Source organism: Amphiura filiformis, chromosome 5 (genome assembly GCF_039555335.1).
Source record: "Amphiura filiformis chromosome 5, Afil_fr2py, whole genome shotgun sequence".
NCBI classification, from domain to species: domain Eukaryota; kingdom Metazoa; phylum Echinodermata; class Ophiuroidea; order Amphilepidida; family Amphiuridae; genus Amphiura; species Amphiura filiformis.
The window spans coordinates 2462501-2480638 of record NC_092632.1 but is presented as its reverse complement, the minus strand read 5'-3'; the positions used below and the strand labels follow the sequence as shown (position 1 = coordinate 2480638).

Below are 18138 nucleotides of genomic sequence, written 5' to 3'. Positions count from 1 at the left end.
GCCTTTAAAAAAAAAAAAATCTGCAGGGGGTAAGTGGGGGGGCTGAAAATTTGAAACGTTCAAAATCACTCATATTTTTAACCACTGGAATCTCAAGGCAGCCAATGTGTAGCATATAGCTCAATTTGGACTCCAACTTGTATATTTTGCATAGGGTTCCATGTAAAATTAAAACTTGAAATGCATTTTTCTGGAATTCCAAGTGCTTTTTTCCAAAAGCAAAAAAAAATTAGAATTGATTCCGGATCAAAGTTTCGCACCGAGAACGCGCATATTACTTAGGGCTTTCGAGATAAAAAAAAAAAAAAAAAAAAAAAGCCGCAAAAATTGAAATCGATATTTTGCTCCACAGGCTGTGTACTGTACATACTCAATGTGTAGCTGATACAGTGAAATTTGACTGCCACACTCTTGCAGCCAATGGGCTATTCCATTTGACATGCATACACCCCCTAGATGGAGGTCATGACCTCAATCGTGCACACAGGGGTGTAGATATCAAATGGAATCACCAATTCAGGTAACTTCATTTGAAATTCACACTCCCTGTGTGGAAGATTAAGGCATGTCTTCCATAGGGGTGTATGGAATTCAACTGGAATAGCCCAATGGTTTAATCACCTGTTTGAGTTCTGCATGTAAAATCATCTGCAAGTAAGTCAAAAAATTAGAATTGATTCCGGATCAAAGTTTCGCAACGAGAACTCGCATATCACTTAGGGCTTTCGAAAGAAGCGGGAAATTTAAATCAAATTTGCTCCACAGGTTCCAAAGTACACAATGTGCTTACACTCAGTGATTTACCAGCCTACCTTGTATGTCCGATGTGTGAAATGCAGCCAATGCTTAATGGGCTGTTCCAGTTAAAATCCTTACACCCTCTAGATGGAGGTCATGACGTCAATCTTGCACAGAGGAGTGTAAAAAAGCGGAAATTTAAATCAAATTTGCTCCACAGCTCCAAAGTACACAATGTGCTGACACTGTGATTTACCAGCATACCTTGTATGTCCTATGTGTGAAATGCAGCCAATGGGCTGTTCCAGTTAAAATCCTTACACCCTCTAGATGGAGGTCATGACGTCAATCTTGCACACAGGAGTGTAGATATCAAATGTGGTCACCCATTCAGGCAACTCCATTTGATATTCACACTCCCTGTGTGGAAGATGTCTTGCCGGGTGGGGAGTATGGAATTCAAATGGAATAGCCCAACATTTCTTCTTTTGTAGGATTTGAAGGATTTCAATATTTAGGCCCTATGTCACATGGGGGAAAATGGTAAATCACACATATTTAGCAGCATTTCTCCTCATTTTTCACAATTTTGCAGAATTCAGCAGCCCGTTTTAACAGATTTTGTCGTTATTTTAGAAAATCTGGCTGTTTTTGTGTGATCTCCCATTTTCCCCCATGCGTCATGGGGCCTTTCATAGAAGTTCTCAATTTCTCATGTGATCATCATGATGTGCAATCTTTTTAATTTTTTAAAAACATGCACAAAATGCATGGTAGAGCGAGCCAAACGAAGTTCCGTCAAGTTCGACGTAGACATGGTAGATCAGTTCGGGGGCACTGCTAATTCAAAGACGTCTCTGATATCAAAGACGGGTCAGTGATTTCACATACGGGGGTCTGTGATATCACATACGTCGTGCTTTTTTTTACAGTTTGGGGCTAGATGCAGCATATCGGAAAGAAGGTGACTGTATCGGAATATGCTTTCCTATGTTTAGCAAATATCTGCCTGTGCAAACATCATATCTATCTGTGCAAATTCTAACAAATGGTCCCAGAAAACACTTAGATTGGCAAAATCGAGCCATATCCAACGTTTTGAAGTAACAAAAAATCCCAAGTCATGGGGGAGTGAATATTTTGGCAAGGCAAAAAAAGGAGGGAACAATGAATTTTTGGCCAGTCAACGAGGGTGGAGGGGAGCGATTTTTGGCACGCATTGTGGCGGCAACTTTTCAAAAATATATTCAAAAATGACTTGCAAAATGGTAGGCCCCTACGGAAACGTTCAGGCCTAACCTCGTGGCCTGACTCTTGCACACGTGCATGGGATGAATTCGGAGAAATATGGACACTTGTATTTTATTGATAGGGGTAGGGTTATGTTATGATTAGGTGGCTCAAAATAGATCAACAAATTACAGTAAACCAGGCGCGTGCCCACTGCCCAGGGAGTGGGGCTTTAGGGCCTGCAGCCCCGGGTCTTAAAAAAAATGAGGGAGACAGAGAGAGAAGGGAGAGGGAGGGAGAGGAAGGGGAGTGATAGAGCAGTGGCATAGCCAGGCCCGTTTTTTTTGCGGGTGCTGAAATTGAAAAAAAGTGTTTCTTTTTTTTCCAGGGGGCGATTTTGTAAAAGTGGACCTTCTTCACAAACTTTGGACCTTTTTTTGACTAAAAAGCATAAAAAACATATTTTTTTGCTCACGGTCGTAAATTAGGATTTTTTTGAGGACTTTTGCCTCACCGCACGGCCCCACTCTGTGTACGGGCCTGGGCATAGCCAGTAGTGCCCCCTGCAAAAATGGAAGGGCGGAAAAGGGAGGGAAAAGAAAAAGGTCTACTTTTTCGGTCTGATTTCCCAAAAATTGAAAGAAATAACCCGACAACTGAAAACATATATAAAATAACTGCCAATAATACCGGAACGAAAATGTTACAAAAATCAGGACAAAATATTAGCAAAACTGGGTTGAAAATTTTGTTTTGCCACAGCCACCCAGGCTCATTTCAATATCCGGGGATTTTAGGCAAACGAAAGGGGAAAAGTGGAAAGAAAACAAGGAAGAAAACAAGTAGAAATGAGGAAGAGTAGGCCTACGTTCTGAGTCATTGCGCATCATAATAATTATTATGTTCATGCTTGAAATTTGTGACGGGAAGTTTCATCCACTGGAAATCCATTCTAAAATACATATTATGCATTATCTTGACATGGTTATATGGCCTATAGGCTATGCTTAATCATGATGGTCGGAAAAATAAGTTAATAATAGGGGCCTAATGCAAAATGATGCACCAATTGGCTTTTAGTTTGAGGATAATATTCCCCTCACAAGTCGGGTCCGTTGAAATCTGTTATGCCCAAAATAATACGAATAATAAGTGTAAACTTTTACACCAAATGACTTTATTGTGCCTTTCATAACTTTTTGAAAATAATTCTCCAACTTCTGAGGGAGCACATCCCCCTCAGGCACCCTTCTCCGTCAAAAAAGAAAAGGCTAACTTGCATTTATCCATATAAGCCTAATTGAGCAGGTTCATACCCATGCAGAAGTCAGGTCCGCAGGAAATTTGTTAAGAATTATAGGCCTATCTTTCATAGATATAATGACTATAGGCCTATTATAGCACATCCCCTTCAAGCAAAACAGAAAAGCCTAAACTTAGGCTGAATTGAAGGAATTATTGAGCGTTAAATATAGGCGGAGACTGGGGTAATTGTGGCCCCGGGGTAATTGTGGCCCCTTTGTCCTTTATACTAAGCATTGGTCTAGGTGACTTAACTTTGTATTGTATGAAAGAGTGGTCTTTATGTTACTGTTTGGTGAAAAAATATTCAAAATAGCATTAACATTTTTATGAGGGGGGTCTAATTAGCGGAGCGACATCGCAAATGGCTCTAAAAAGTGGCATGTCCACTTTTTATTCATAGGGGTGGTACTTGTTGGTTGTATCACTGACTATTTTGTATGTGTTTGACATGAAAGGTAATCATAACAGTTCCCATTGATATAACAATTTTGTAAAAGAATTATATAAAAAAATTGTTTATTTAATGAGCTAAATTTGCATATTATGTAATACCCGGCTTGGGATAAATGTAGCCCCTGTTCATGTCTTAAGCAAATTACTTGCATCTGACCCCTAAAAAGCTATTTTGGTCATTAATCTGTTATATGTTAATCAAATTAGCCATTTGGGGTCATTATTGAAACAAAAAAGACATATTTAGTATGTTTTCAAGTCAAAACAAGGAAGTATAATGAACAGTCAGATCCGGCCGCAGTTTCGGCATGCAGAAATTAGCATAATAACAAGTATTTTACAAAATGCCTTAAAATGCCCTTTTCTGGTAAATAAACCATGCAGTCCAAATGGCCTAGAATTATCGCAATGACTGTAAAACATGTTATTAATTAGTTATCAGGAAGAACTGGATTCACAATACTCTTTAAATTCTTTATTTTGTTCAGGGGCCACAATTACCCCGCTTGGGGTAATTGTGGCCCCTAAAACATGTTAATTATTATGCAAATTGCAATATATTTTCCAATTATATTTATCACATCTTATAGGTACCCATTGCCTCTATCCAATCATGCAGAAATTTTACTTCTCCAGTTCATACTTAAAGAATTACATGGTAAAAATGCAAAAGGGGCCACAATTACCCCAGTTACCCCACGCCTAAAACTAAAATTCACGGCTCAGTTGGAAATCTGTAAAAAAATATATGCTCCGAAAATAACCAATAAACAGTTTTGATGTGTCCGGAGAATTGAAAGTCTGCAAAATGTCGTCGAGGGAGCAAAGTTATTCTGCAGCATTTAAGCTCAATTATGAAAAAGAGCAACATTTTTTTAGCCTCATTCTCCGATTTCTCACGTTCACTAGAAAGAGTGTATCCCGAGCCCGCGATTTAATGCATAAATTGGATAGTAAAATTAGCAGGAGCTAGCAGGCACTTGGGCTAGCTACAACCCTGTGATCATGCTGATTAGGCCTACTCGTAAAATTATTCCCGTTGCGCCAGTTCACGTTCACAATATCGTTTGCGGCTGGGTTTTGAGACTAGGGAGTATGTGATTTATGAGACGTCTTTGAATTATGATACTGTCAGGTGACTCGGCACTGAAGAGTCTTTGATATCAGAGACGTCTTTGAATTAGCAGTGCCCCCGAACTGAGATTGGTTGCTGCATTTCTGTCAACAAAAATAGGGATCACTCGTTAACGCCAAAGGGGGGCGTTAATAGCAAGTGTGGCTTAAGAGGCTAGTGATGAAAAGTTGCTGGTAAAACAGTGCTTTGTTTGAGCGGTTATTTTGCCAACGTGCTGTATGATCGTACATATAATGAACTGCACGCGACTCAAGGTTTACCAATACCAATGAATTATATTTGGTCACCACATTGGCTATTCGATATATCCCATGATGTATAACTGATCTCTTTTGGTTTACCAATCTGTCTCCTTGCACGTTACCGAATATTTTACTGGTATAAAAAGAAAAAGAAAAGAAAATATATTATATTTTTAAGCACATAAACTTCATCTTGTCGCACTGAATTTATTCAGTGCATTTTTTTTTTGTATATGCCAATGGTTTACAGCTAAAAATACATGACAAGACAAATGGACAGTAAAATTCAACTCATGCATTACATCATTAGGATATGATTATGAAGCAGGCACCGGGAATTTTAGTGGTTAAACTTCTGTAAAATTATTTTATTTAATACTAATTTCAGGCCTAATACATCGTGATGTACCGGTAAGTTGCAACATGAAATTGCAGTTTGAAACCGCTAAAGGCTCCTATAAAGAGTCTTGAGTTTTAATAAAGGTTGTTCCTGTAATTTTATCTATTTAGGTAAATAAAGATAGCTATTCGTTGATTTTAACAATAGACCTATTGCTATCTTCCGTAGATAGCATGATAATATTGGCTAGGCCTAATCTGATCTCCGACACCAGTCTTGTGATGACGGTCGGAAGTAGAATTTCCATATCTTCCAATATCAAAAATGCTATTTGAAATCATGTTTGGCAACGTCATGATGACGTTACTTTATTAATATATGTGTTGTGATCGAATCATACTCGTCGGATCTTTATTTATTCCCTGGTCGGACTTGAGAGTGAATGCTTGAAATCGGCTTTCAAAGCCAACTCACATTACGACACACTGACGATAATGAATTACCAAAGAGCGCCATCATTTACATACGCGTTATAATGGCCGAAGTGGAGCATGTGATGGCGGACTTCACATTTAAAACACGAGCAGTTGATACGACTGCGGTATCGGTCAATCGACTCATTTAATTTTTGAAGAAGCGTTTTACCTGAGACCATAATACCTAAATACCTTTAGGTATTATGGTCTCAGGTTTTACAAGTTATATGCTATTTGAATTAATAAAGTTATCTTCTGTGATTTTATCTAGGCCTATTTAGTAAAATAAAGATGTGTATGCATCGATTTATTTAACATTACTGCTATTTTCCATAGATAGGGCCTATAGCATGATGCCACATTTATTCAATCTCCATCATCAGTCTGCGATTTTGGCTGTTTTTGCAAAAGTTGAATCGTTATTTTTTTAATATTAAAATGCTATTTGAAATGGTGTTGAGCAACGTCGGTGTGATGGTCAGCCTACTTAAAGCCATAATGTATGATTTCGGTCACATTTTAATTCTGTTACGGTATTCTTTGCAAAAATGATTACAAAATATTAGTAATAGCTGTCAATCAATCGATTGGTAAAATTGATCCCGTTTATGGGTCTGATCTAAAAATAGCATTTTCAGTCTCGTGACCGTAAAGAAAACAGGTTCGTGGATTGATGCAATATTTTATGTTATATAATTGTTTAGTTTGGATCTACCACGCATACTTTTAACTTTTACTTGGATTTTAACATTATAGATTGCTTTATAATTTTGGTTGTGTTTATTGGATGGTGTTTCATGAAGTTGGTAGTTTTTCAGATAAGATGGACCCCTGCCTTACCCTACGAGTAGGAAAATCAGTTCAAAATGGCCAGCCATAAAATGTTTTTCCCATCTTTCTGCCTGCCAAATCCCCTCCTCCTCGGTCCCACGGCATGGAAAGGCCGAGTTGAGCACAGGAGAAAGTGTGATTTATTCTGGGAGAGAAGATAATTTACATCAACACGGAGTTGCCATAATGATGTCGAAGAAGGCAGAGCAGGCATTGATAGAATGGAAACCAGTAAATGATTCTTTTCGAAATTTTTGAAATTCTCAATCATTCAAGTATATGCACCCACCAATAATGCAAATGAAGAAGATAAAGACAATTTATATGATGAACTGCAAGCAATTGTAGATAGCATTTACAAACATGACTTACTTATTGTGATGGGAGACCTTAAAGGAAGTCTCCGGCAATCAAAACATTATTCCTTATATGTTAGAAAAATAATTATCAAGCACGAATCACATGGTTTTATTTAAAACAAACTCATAGTGACCATAAAAACGAATAAAAACATCCGTTTCTCAACACGCGATATTCAAAATTCCCGGGCGCCGAGTGCAATGACGTCCCAGTAATACAATGAAGGCTGACGACAATTGAACACAAATAACCATTACGTCATTGCACTTAGACATTTTCGGCGCGGGAATTTTGAATATCGCGTGTTGAGAGCCGACTGTTTTTATTCGTTTTTATGGTCAATATGAGTTTGTTTTAAATAAAACAATAGGATTCGTGCTTGATAATTATTTTTCCAACATATAAGGCATAATGTTACGATTGCCGGAGTCCCCCTTTAATGCTATAAGGTCGGAGAGGATAATGAAGGCTGTGAAAGCATCATGGGAAAACACGGACTAGGAGCGAGGAATGACAATGCAGAGAGACTTATCGACTTTTGTAATCTAAATAACCTTGTGATTACTGGAACAATTTTTCCTCATCGACAGATACACAAGCAAACGTGTGTTTCTCCAGATGGAAGAACTAAGAACCAAATTGATCATGTATGGTAAGCAGATAGCACAGGACAGGATACAAGGGCCATGCGGGGAGCTGATATATACAGCGATCATCAACTAGTTCGTATACCAAACTCAAGATTAAGTTGAAAAGAAAGCAACAACCAAAAGTGACAAGGAGGACATTTGATACAACTAAACTTCAACAGACTACCATCAGATCAAAATTGAACTGAGAAATAGATTTGATGTACTCCAAGATTATGAGGATGTAGAAGAACAAGTAGAGAACAAGTGGCAACATTTTGAGGACGCTTACAAAGAAACTGCAAAGAAGGTTCTCGGGTACAAAAAGACTGGTCAGAAACCATGGATCAGCAAAGAATCATAGGATTTAGGAGAGGAAAAACTGAAGAGAGATATTGAGCAGACAAAGTCAAGCAGAATCAAACAGAACTTAAAAGGCGAATACTAGAGCAAAGACAAGGAAGTCAAGAAAAGTAGAAGGGACAAGCGGGAATGGGCTGATGATCTCACATCTTGGGCAGAACAAGCAGCAGGAAATGGGCGAATGAAGGAATTATGACATTACAAAGACTAGCAGAACTAACAACGCTGTAAAGGATAAATCAGGAAACATATTAACATCTGACGTCATCACAACATCTTCAATCAGATGCCTGACGAAGTCCGATGCCTGACGAAGATGCCTGACGAAGTCCGATGCTTTCGGACGCAACGTACCAAAGTGAGTTGCAATTTTAGTTCCAGTATTTGATTTAATTTACAAAATAATATTAACAGAACAATCAGCAAGGAGAACAAGATGGCGAGAACATTTTGAAGAAGTTTTAAACAGACCACTTCCAACCAACCCAGTCTCAGAGGAGTTAAATGACCAAGTACCGGTAATTGAGGACATCAGTGATAATCACATCTCAAAAGCAGAAATTAAAACAGCATTAGAAAGATGAAAAACGGGAAATCTGGTGGTAAAGATGAAATTACAGCAGAATTATTGAAAGTAGACACAGACACAACTGTAGACTGGATTACAGGCCTCTTTATACACAATTTGGGATAAAGAAGAAGTGCCTAAAACATGGAAGCAGGGGCTCATTGTCAAGTTACCAAAGAAAGGTGATCTCACAGAATGTGGAAATTGGCGAGGCATTACGTTGACATCTGTCCCAAGCAAAGTATTGGGAAGGTTGCTTATTGATAGAATTATAGATGGAGTAGACAAAAAGTTGTGAGATGAACAGGCTGGATTTAGAAGGGGAAGAAGTACAGTAGGGCAAATTTTTGTTTTGCGGAATATTATTGAGAAAGTCGTAGAGTGGCAGTCAACCTTATACATTACGTTTGTGGACTTTGAAAAAGCGTTTGATTCCGTACACCGAGAAAGCCTGTGGAAAGTTATGGCTAGCTATGGAATTCCATCAAAGATAAGAATGGTCCAGATCTTATATGAAGATAGCGAGTGCGCAGTATTAGATGAAGGGGAGGAGTCAGAATGGTTCAAGGTGAAAACTGGTGTGAAGCAAGGAGATGTAATCATCTGGCTTTAATTTCTTAATTGTAGTGGATTGGATTATGAAACATGCAACAGAGGGAAATAACACAGGAATCCGGTGGAAATTTATGACAAAATTGGACATTAGACTTTGCCGATTATAGCTCTTCTATCATCTACCATCCAACACATGCAGAAAAAGGCAACAAAACTAAGTGAATTTGCAGCAAGAACAGGTCTTTAAAGTAATACCAAGAAAACTGAAGTGCTTAGAAAAAACAACAAATCCAACACCAGGATAGTCTTAGCAGGCCAGCAACTAAATGAGGTAGAAAAGTATACATACTTAGATGCAAATGTTAGCAACCAAGGAGGAGGGGTGAAGACATGAAGAACAGAATTTGCAAGGCAATGGGATCATTCATGAAGCTCAAACAAATATGGAATGCAAGCAAACTCACTTAATAGGAACCAAACTCTCTGGTAATGCTAGTAATATACGGCTGTGAAACTGGAAAAATCAATGATAGGGATAACAGGAAGTTGGACACTTTCCAATTGAAATGTCTCAGGAAAATACTGAAGATTAAATGGCCATTTAATATCAAATATTAATCTTGGGAAAAATTTAAACTTTATAGGGTCAAAATGCCAAATGTTATGTCAGTATCCCCCACTTAACATTTTCTTGCCTCCCCTTTCCCCCCTGAAAAATGGTGTGGCCACTGCATAAATACCAGACACATGTCCAGCAGACCTATGGGCTGTAAGTTTAAAGTTATGACTTATTTTGTCTCATAATATACAAGTAATATGTTAGAATTTGTTATTTTTTTGTAAATATAGGTAATATTTTGAGAAAATAATCTTGTACGCAGGAAAACCAACGCTCAGAGTCCTTACAAATGTAACCAAAAGAATATTGAAGGCTAACTTACTATTTCTGTGTCATTGACGATTGAAAGCAAACCTAGTGATCCGACAACTTCAATCAAAAACCCGTAAAGCCTGACCTTAAACTGATCCGAAAGTAAATTACTCTACGATTTAACATTGTTCTTTAGATATTGAACGTGTCCATTGAACTGAAAATCCACTGAACTTCATGTTTATATCAGATACCTGCTGAACAATATACAAGCCAAGTATATCATGTACATGTTCATAATTATCTATTAACACGGATTGCGGATGGCTTGTTTTACTGGTGGGAAAAGCCTCTTACAACAGGCGACGGTAGGTGTTATTTTTATCAGTCCATTTATTTAGGAAGAAATCTAACATTATACTGAAGAAACAATCCACGGATAAATAAGTAAATAAGCTTTCTCGACGGGAATTAATGTGTCCGTGGAATAAGTTATAGTATTTCTACGATTACCGTTGGTTATCACAGTACCGGTGCAGCCGGTCCCTGTGTGAATGGTCCAGCTTTCGTCAGATGTGTCTCTGACTTCAACAGGAGCTCTACTACTCACACAAGGACCGGCTGCACCGGTACTGTGAAAACCAACGGTAATCGTAAAAATACTATAACTTATTCCACGGACACATTACAGGTTGAGTCTTTTGCATATGACTATATACTACTGGTGGGCAGTGTCGTATCAGGTGTTGGGGGGGGGGGGGGGGAAAATTGTTGTCCAAAGTGACGGGGGCGTATGTACTACTGCTGGTCTACCTCGTACACCCTTTTTAGTACCTGTGTCTCAAAATCGCCTCGCACGTTCGTTTTGCTGAAACAGCAAATTCATTATTTATTTCTCCTTTTTGTTTTTTTTTTAGTTTTTGCCGTAAAATTTGAAACATATTTTGAAGAAAATTTACTTGGTTTGATACTCGCATTGTTTAGGTATTGATGTTTGCATTTCAATTTTATGCTGTTGAATACTCGAAAATTACATTTTAACTCAAAATTAAGTTAAAAAAAATCTTTAAAAAATAAAATAAAATCTTAAAAAATAAAACGCATTCCGCATTCTCTTTTAAACTGCCATGGACTTTGAGACATAACAAAAATATTTATTTAGCCTTACAATGGGCGACGGAAGCTGGGAGGGGGCGTCCCTCCCTAAATGTTTTGCATATGGGACGTCCCCCTAAAATGCTAATAAAAGAAAAAATAAAGCAATGCTTGCCCCGTGCATCTTTCTTTTTAGTACGAAAAACAGTGGCGTAGCTGCCCTACTCTGTCAGGTGGGCAAGATCCATCACGGGTGGGGTCCTGGGGCCCGTCTTAGGGCCCCCGGTGGGGTCCAAGGACGAAGCCCCAGGAAGCTCCTGGACTTTTAGAACCTCAAAACTATCATAAATGTTTAAGAAAGAAAGAACAGTTTACCAACCCAAATTGTTACAATTAAACAAGGCAACAAATAAACACAAATTCCGCCCGGCACACAACCCAACTTGAAAAAAAGCAAGAGAATGTGCCGGCATGGGATTCGAACCCACGACCTTCCGATCACTAGACGGACGCCTTATCCATTAAGTTACATGTACCAGCTCCCACTGATAAATGGCGGTTAGAACTGGTCACTAATGTAGGTAGTCGAGGTACACAATACACACAAACAGATATTACGCATTAGCGAGCGATTGGTATTTAACCACTAAGGTTAAAGGAAGCACGCTTTTTACAACGCAAAACGCTAAAAACCAATCGCTATCGCTAAGTGATGTAATATAAATTCAGCCTAAAAGCCCGGTTTATTAAAGTCAGAAGATATGAGTTCTTGCACGAGCTTTTGTTACATTACCACATTGTTCACGTTTTATTCTGTTATACTATATTTGGTTTTTTGCAGACTTTGAAATGTCGACAATTTAGCTTGGGCTTTCTCATCGCCACTTTTTTGATTCTTGGAATTCTGTCATACTCGGACAATTATCTTTTCTCATGGTACTTCCCGAAACACACCCAAACATTAGTGCAATCATATAAATTAAGTAAAACACAGTCTATGGAAAGAAGACTTACTTCGAAAGTAATTTCAAGACTACAAAGTTTAAATACTGATGGCACCAGTAATGATCAACATAAAGGTTTTCAACCCCAAGAAAGAAAATATCCACAAAAGAAACATAAAAACTGGCCTCGAAATGCAACAGTGAATGCTCGACGCAAGAATATTCGCAGGAATAAGGGAGCAAAGAGACTTAAAAAGGACAAATCTTCTGATAGGATTAACATCAATGTGAACGCTTCAGATTTTCATCTTAGTCATGGAGGAAAACAATTGTATCAAAAGTTGCACAAAATTGCTCTTCCGGAGAGTCGTAGTGGCAACATGAACAAAGAGGTTTCAATGTTGTCATTAAATACCAAGCCTCATGTTGCTGACACTAAGATATGGAATCAGATGGTCAAATATTTTCCTGAAGTAAGTGCGCTTTTTATGGGTTCATTTACGTAAACATGTAGGGGAAAGTGGGGTAATCCCGGGCACCTTTCGTTAAGGCTACACAGGTACAAGATTAAATAAAGTTCATCAGTGAAAATCATATCAATGCAAAGTAGGAGTAATGTTCTAACTAGTAACCAGTTTTTAATAACTCAACATCTATAGTTAATAAGTTATAATTAAAAAACAAAATTGAAAAAAAATGACGGGGAAATGCCGGACACGGGGTGATCCCGGACACATGATTGTTGCTAAGAGGGAAAGTGGAGTAGGATGATAATCCCCTGAATGTATTATTAGGTACTTCTGTTACCTCAAGCATACAACTATGGGGGCTGTTGTTGTTGTCTATATTTTAGAAATGACAAGTGTCCGGCATTACCCCATTTATATAGAGACGCATGTGTGTCCGGTATTACCCCTCACGGTCTCGATTTATTTTTTCAGTGCTTGTTCTACTAATCCATTTTTAAGATACCAGAATTCATACATCCAGCTAACAATCAAGTATCAAACATAATTTTCATCCATACTTAATCTGTGTCCCTTGTCGCATTAACTGTCACCCAGCTAATAAATCACTTTTCAGATAATAAGTCAAAAATCACAATTTCTGTTTTTTCGTAATTTTCACAAAGAAAGACGAGACCCAAAGCGCTGGTAGCAGCCAATACCCTAAGGTAGTATAATAGTGCCACCCTTCTCCGTTTAGCTGCAATCGACGTGTCCGGGATTCCACACAGTCCGGCATTACCCCACTTTCCCGACCTAGCAATATTCAATATTACAAAATACTACTCTTCAAAGCGACTGCAAGTCCAAACATCCCACGTGATCGGATTGGGTAACATCTGAGATCACATACACGCAAACGGTGGCTGGGCAATTCGTGGCTTGCTATCTTGTTCTTCCTTCCTTCCTTCCTTCCTTCCTTCCTTCCTTCCTTCCTTCCTTTCTTCCTTCCTTTCTTTCCTCCTTCCTTCCTTCCTTCTTTCCTTCCTTTCCGTTCACCAAAAGGCCGAAGGACGTTAATAGATTAATCATGTTAATAGAATTGATGAAGGCTGTATTTTCATGTCAAGAAAGGCAAACCTTAATTCGTTGTGGCCGGGCATAGGAAATGCGATGTTAGACTGATGTTATATCTCTCAGTTTTCTTCATATTTTGTAGATAATTCCGCTGTATCCGCTGGATCACAGATATGTTTTTGTTCTCGACAGATTTCTGAAAATTAAGGATACTTTCAAAATTTAAGTAGCAAATTGAAGATGGGTAATTTAGTGTTGGATTAATCCATAGACGCAATAATATATTACTACATAATTATATTTTTCATAATAACCGCAATAACGTTCTACATTAAGAAAAAGAAAAGTATAATACAGTAAAATTTGACAAACGTTTTTTGTTTCCCTCAGCTGATTCGTAGATTTAGTAAAGATTTCTTATCCGAATACAAGAATCCATGTTTTGTGGAGAATGGACGTACACGATGTTTACCTTACTTCTACCTTGGCGGCGCTCCTAAGTGTGGGACAACAGATCTATGGTTTAATTTACTCCGTCACCCTGACGTATTTAGCCAGCCGCGTTTTAAAAAGGAACCACATTTCTGGAAGGACTCTCCAAAAACATGTTAGTATATAATTTATATGAAACTTGTATAAGTATTTAAGTTTCTGCCCTTTAATATTAATAAAGAACCTTATTTCTTGAAAATACTATCGTTAAACATTATACCGTTATTATGAAACTGGTAATCCTGTTATGTTGACGCCCTTCGTGCTCCAAACCGTGCTCACCATGATGATCACCTACAGCTATGAAAAGGTACTGCCTACAGTACTGCCTTGATACCTGTAATACGGGGGGTGGAGGTATCCGGGGACGTGCCACGATTTTGGGCTACCTTTTCAGCAATTTTGGTATATCGATGGGTGGGATTTCAGTAGAGATCAATCCCTGCGTCCAAAAAGATTTATTGATTTGTAGAATGAACTTTTCGGTTTGAATTTTTTTCATATTCAGAACTCTCACAGTTAAACGCCACCAATACCATGCGAAACTAGATGATTTAGATGCTAAATGATCAGAAACTCAACATAGGTTGACCTGAGACTTTTCTTGTTTGGACGCACTGAACCGCGAAGATGAATGTTGCAATTAGGCAGGGCGAATATTTTCTAAAACCCGATGCCGTGTGGATTAATTTTGGTAATATTACAACAAAAATGTCATAAAATTATAATAAGAGAAAATATACCATTTCGAAGCATCAAAACGCACAATATACTTTTTTGGCTATATAACTTGGTCGATTTCAGACTAAGCAGTCTTTTCAGATGCCACGCAATCAAATAGTTCCTCGTTGTATTTCCATGCATCGACCAGGTCTATCAGTGGTATATAACCTATAGACGAATCCAACGAGCCAAGTCATGGTCAGGATTTGGTCGGCCATCTTTGGTTTCCCGCTAGCACCAACCTGGGCTATTGAGCGCCAGATTGTGCAAATAAAAACCGCCTAACACCTGGAGAAGATGCAAAGACGAGGAGGATTAATAGAGGTAATCCTGTCGCATCTATTCATACATTATCCTTTTGTTCATCCATTTGTATGTAACGGTAGAAGATTTTTAGGGTGATTTTCTTTTTGTTCAACTTTGGATCCAGGGGCTTACTCGGGCGATAATAAATGTCCAATACCGTTACACAAAATAAATAGACACACAGATGGAAACTTGAAGATATATACGATGTTATGCTCCGGCTTTAATATAATATTAATAATGTAGAAACAATATGAAGATCGATGCAATAATAATATGATGACGATTGAATTGATATTGACAAGTTGGCAGCTAAGATGGAATATTTGATGTTAATCAGTTGAATGCTCGGATGGAAGTGAAGTGACAATTATCTAGGAAACAAGTTCATATGGGAAAAACACTTGAAAACCAACTTAAGTACCATCTCTCCAACAGCATAAATAATAACCTTAACTAAGCATTTACTTAATGACTACTCTTAACAATACACAACCCGTTAAAGAGATAAAACTTTCTCATGAATAATCATAAGTACGTCACCTACCATCTTAAGCCAAAAGATAAGTGGCAATAATTTACACCACACTTAAGTTTTTAGGATAACAATACACACTCATATAAAAAGGAATCAATTGCTAAAGTGCTCTTAAAACTTCTATGAATGGAAGACAATAAACAATGAAGACATAAATATTTGAAGAACTCACAAACTTGAAAATCAAAGGATGCCTACATTTTCATGACCAATGGGGTAAATGACCTTTTCAAATTAAAGATAAACCATGATCTATTAACATGATTTCAAAGACAATGATGATTACGATGGAAAATAAGTTTACTTGATGATGATTATGATCGATTAATTACACAACAGATAGAAATATAATTTGATATGAAACCAAAAACCTACATTAATAAAGAATGACATAATCAAAATAAACAAAATAATAAACATGGTAAATAATGATATTACCCTAATTCCTAACATTTCAAACCCTACCCTTATTATTAAGACCAACCATTCTAGTGCCGGTTACATGTACATCTATGAATACATGCGACGGGATTACCTGCGGAATTATCTCTATTGTATTATTCTATTAACCCTCCTCGACCTTATCTAGGTGTAAGGCGGTTTTTATTTGCACAACTGTTGGAACTGTATTGTGTTGTAAACTTAAATCAATCTTTTGTCTACCTGGGTTTTCCCGGAAGGTGTAAAACGGGTGATGGAATGCAGTTTAAAATTTCCGCCAAGGCCGAATCATTACACATTTTGGATGCATTGTAGCCGGCGGGGACCCAACTAAAGGCTGCTAGTCAGGTGTAGGAAGGCGTGAATTTGGATTCCTCTATACGACTAGCATGAGTCCTCGTCCCTAGGCCCGTCCCTAGGTTTCAATGGATCTAAACAGATAGTGCTAGACCATATACTGCTAACATAACTAGTTAGTAAATCGCAAAACTATGCCACTGCAAAAGTTTTTTCCAGACCCAATAACCATGTTCTTTTGCTGATTGATTATAGACAGAGGGCAGAGCATTACCTCAGACATTTTAATAAGTTTGCAGAATGTGTAAGCAAAGATCCAGTTAAGCGAGAAAAGCTCATCGCCGGTAAGTGTTGATAACGCTTTTTGTTAAAGAAATAATTGTAACATTTGCTTAGGATGACGTCCTTCATTTTATTTCAAAAATTTACCCACCCGATTGTAATATTTAAACAAAAATTTAATCCATAAGATCAAAATATTATAGTCGGACATGAGTATGGCTGCTCTTTTTCGCGCGTGAATCTGTGGAATATTCATAACACATTGAGTCGATGAGTCGACCTCACTACTGAACGACTGACTGATACACGCAATGGCGATATAGGTGCTGGACTAGCGATTTTTCGCTTTACCTCATTTGTACAGCTCAAAATTAAAAGGGCACATAATGAGAAGTTACAGTTCATGAAGAAAATGAAATCGAGTTAATCAAGATTTTCTTCGAATTCACCGTGGAATCGTGCATACCGGTATGTCGTGAATCTTGCAATCTTAGGCGACGAAAAAAAAGAAAGCCTGTTCTACGGGCGGACGGACCTTTCAAATCTGTAAACAATTTGCACTTTGAGGAAATACAAAAAAAAAAATTTGTTCCTGAAATTTCCGAAATGAATCACTAACGAATTCACTTTCAAACATGTGAAGTTATCTTGCTGAAAAAGCAAGAAATGTCTTACGGTGTAGGCTATTTCCATTTTCCTTCCTGTGTACCAATTCGTTTTTCGTTGCCTACACCTCATTCAAGGCCACTGCTTTCGTTCATTGGAACCCCGTTAGAAATTAGATTACAACTCTTGAAATTACTGATTTTGGAGGAAAATTAAGGTGTTATTATTAAGGGATATTAAGGGAAATATCATAATCAGGAAAATAATGATGGCTCTGGACAGTGGATTGCGTAAACGATGTTACTTTGCTTCAGTTGTTATATCTTTGGGGTGGACAAGCGCTTTACGTAGCGTGTTCTTGGGCTTGACAGACACCGGGGACGTAGGGGGTGGTGATGTTCCTACCACGTTTTACTTCCCCGTCACCTTGCGTGCGGCGGAGTCTTTTTCAATGGATTCTTGGTCTGAGAAGAGAGCTTTTTGAAAGGACCAATTACGATGACCGCAACGGTTCAATGTATTATGCCGGTGTTCGCGTTGCTGTTCCTTCGCGTTCTCTCTAGAGGGAATGGTGTTCGCCCTGTGAAATAAAGTAGGCCTACGTATGTTACACCCAGTTCTGATCAATGATCGGTGCGAGTCGAACAACAGATACTGATCTGTTTTTGACCCAAAAATGCACTCGCTATCTTTTGGAAACGCAAGGCCATAATTCTAAATCCTAAATCATAATTGAGATTTCGACAGCGCATAGTGCTCCCAAAGCACTAGGGTTAAGGTTGGGGTCAGTGCTCC

At 38.1% G+C, this 18138-nt stretch overlaps 1 protein-coding gene across 1 annotated transcript in view; it reads left to right on the top strand.

Annotated features, from left to right (window-relative positions):
• The first annotated feature begins 10375 nt into the window (after positions 1-10375).
• The window catches only part of LOC140151739 (carbohydrate sulfotransferase 15-like), a 16453-nt gene continuing 8690 nt past the window's right edge, over positions 10376-18138 (top strand). The window contains exons 1-5 of the mRNA XM_072174075.1: positions 10376-10464; positions 12033-12608; positions 14049-14265; positions 14451-14507; positions 16626-16799. Of these exons, the coding sequence (XP_072030176.1) occupies positions 10420-10464; positions 12033-12608; positions 14049-14265; positions 14451-14507; positions 16626-16799 (1069 nt within the window). The 5' untranslated portion in view covers positions 10376-10419. The remainder of the gene's footprint in view (positions 10465-12032; positions 12609-14048; positions 14266-14450; positions 14508-16625; positions 16800-18138) is intronic.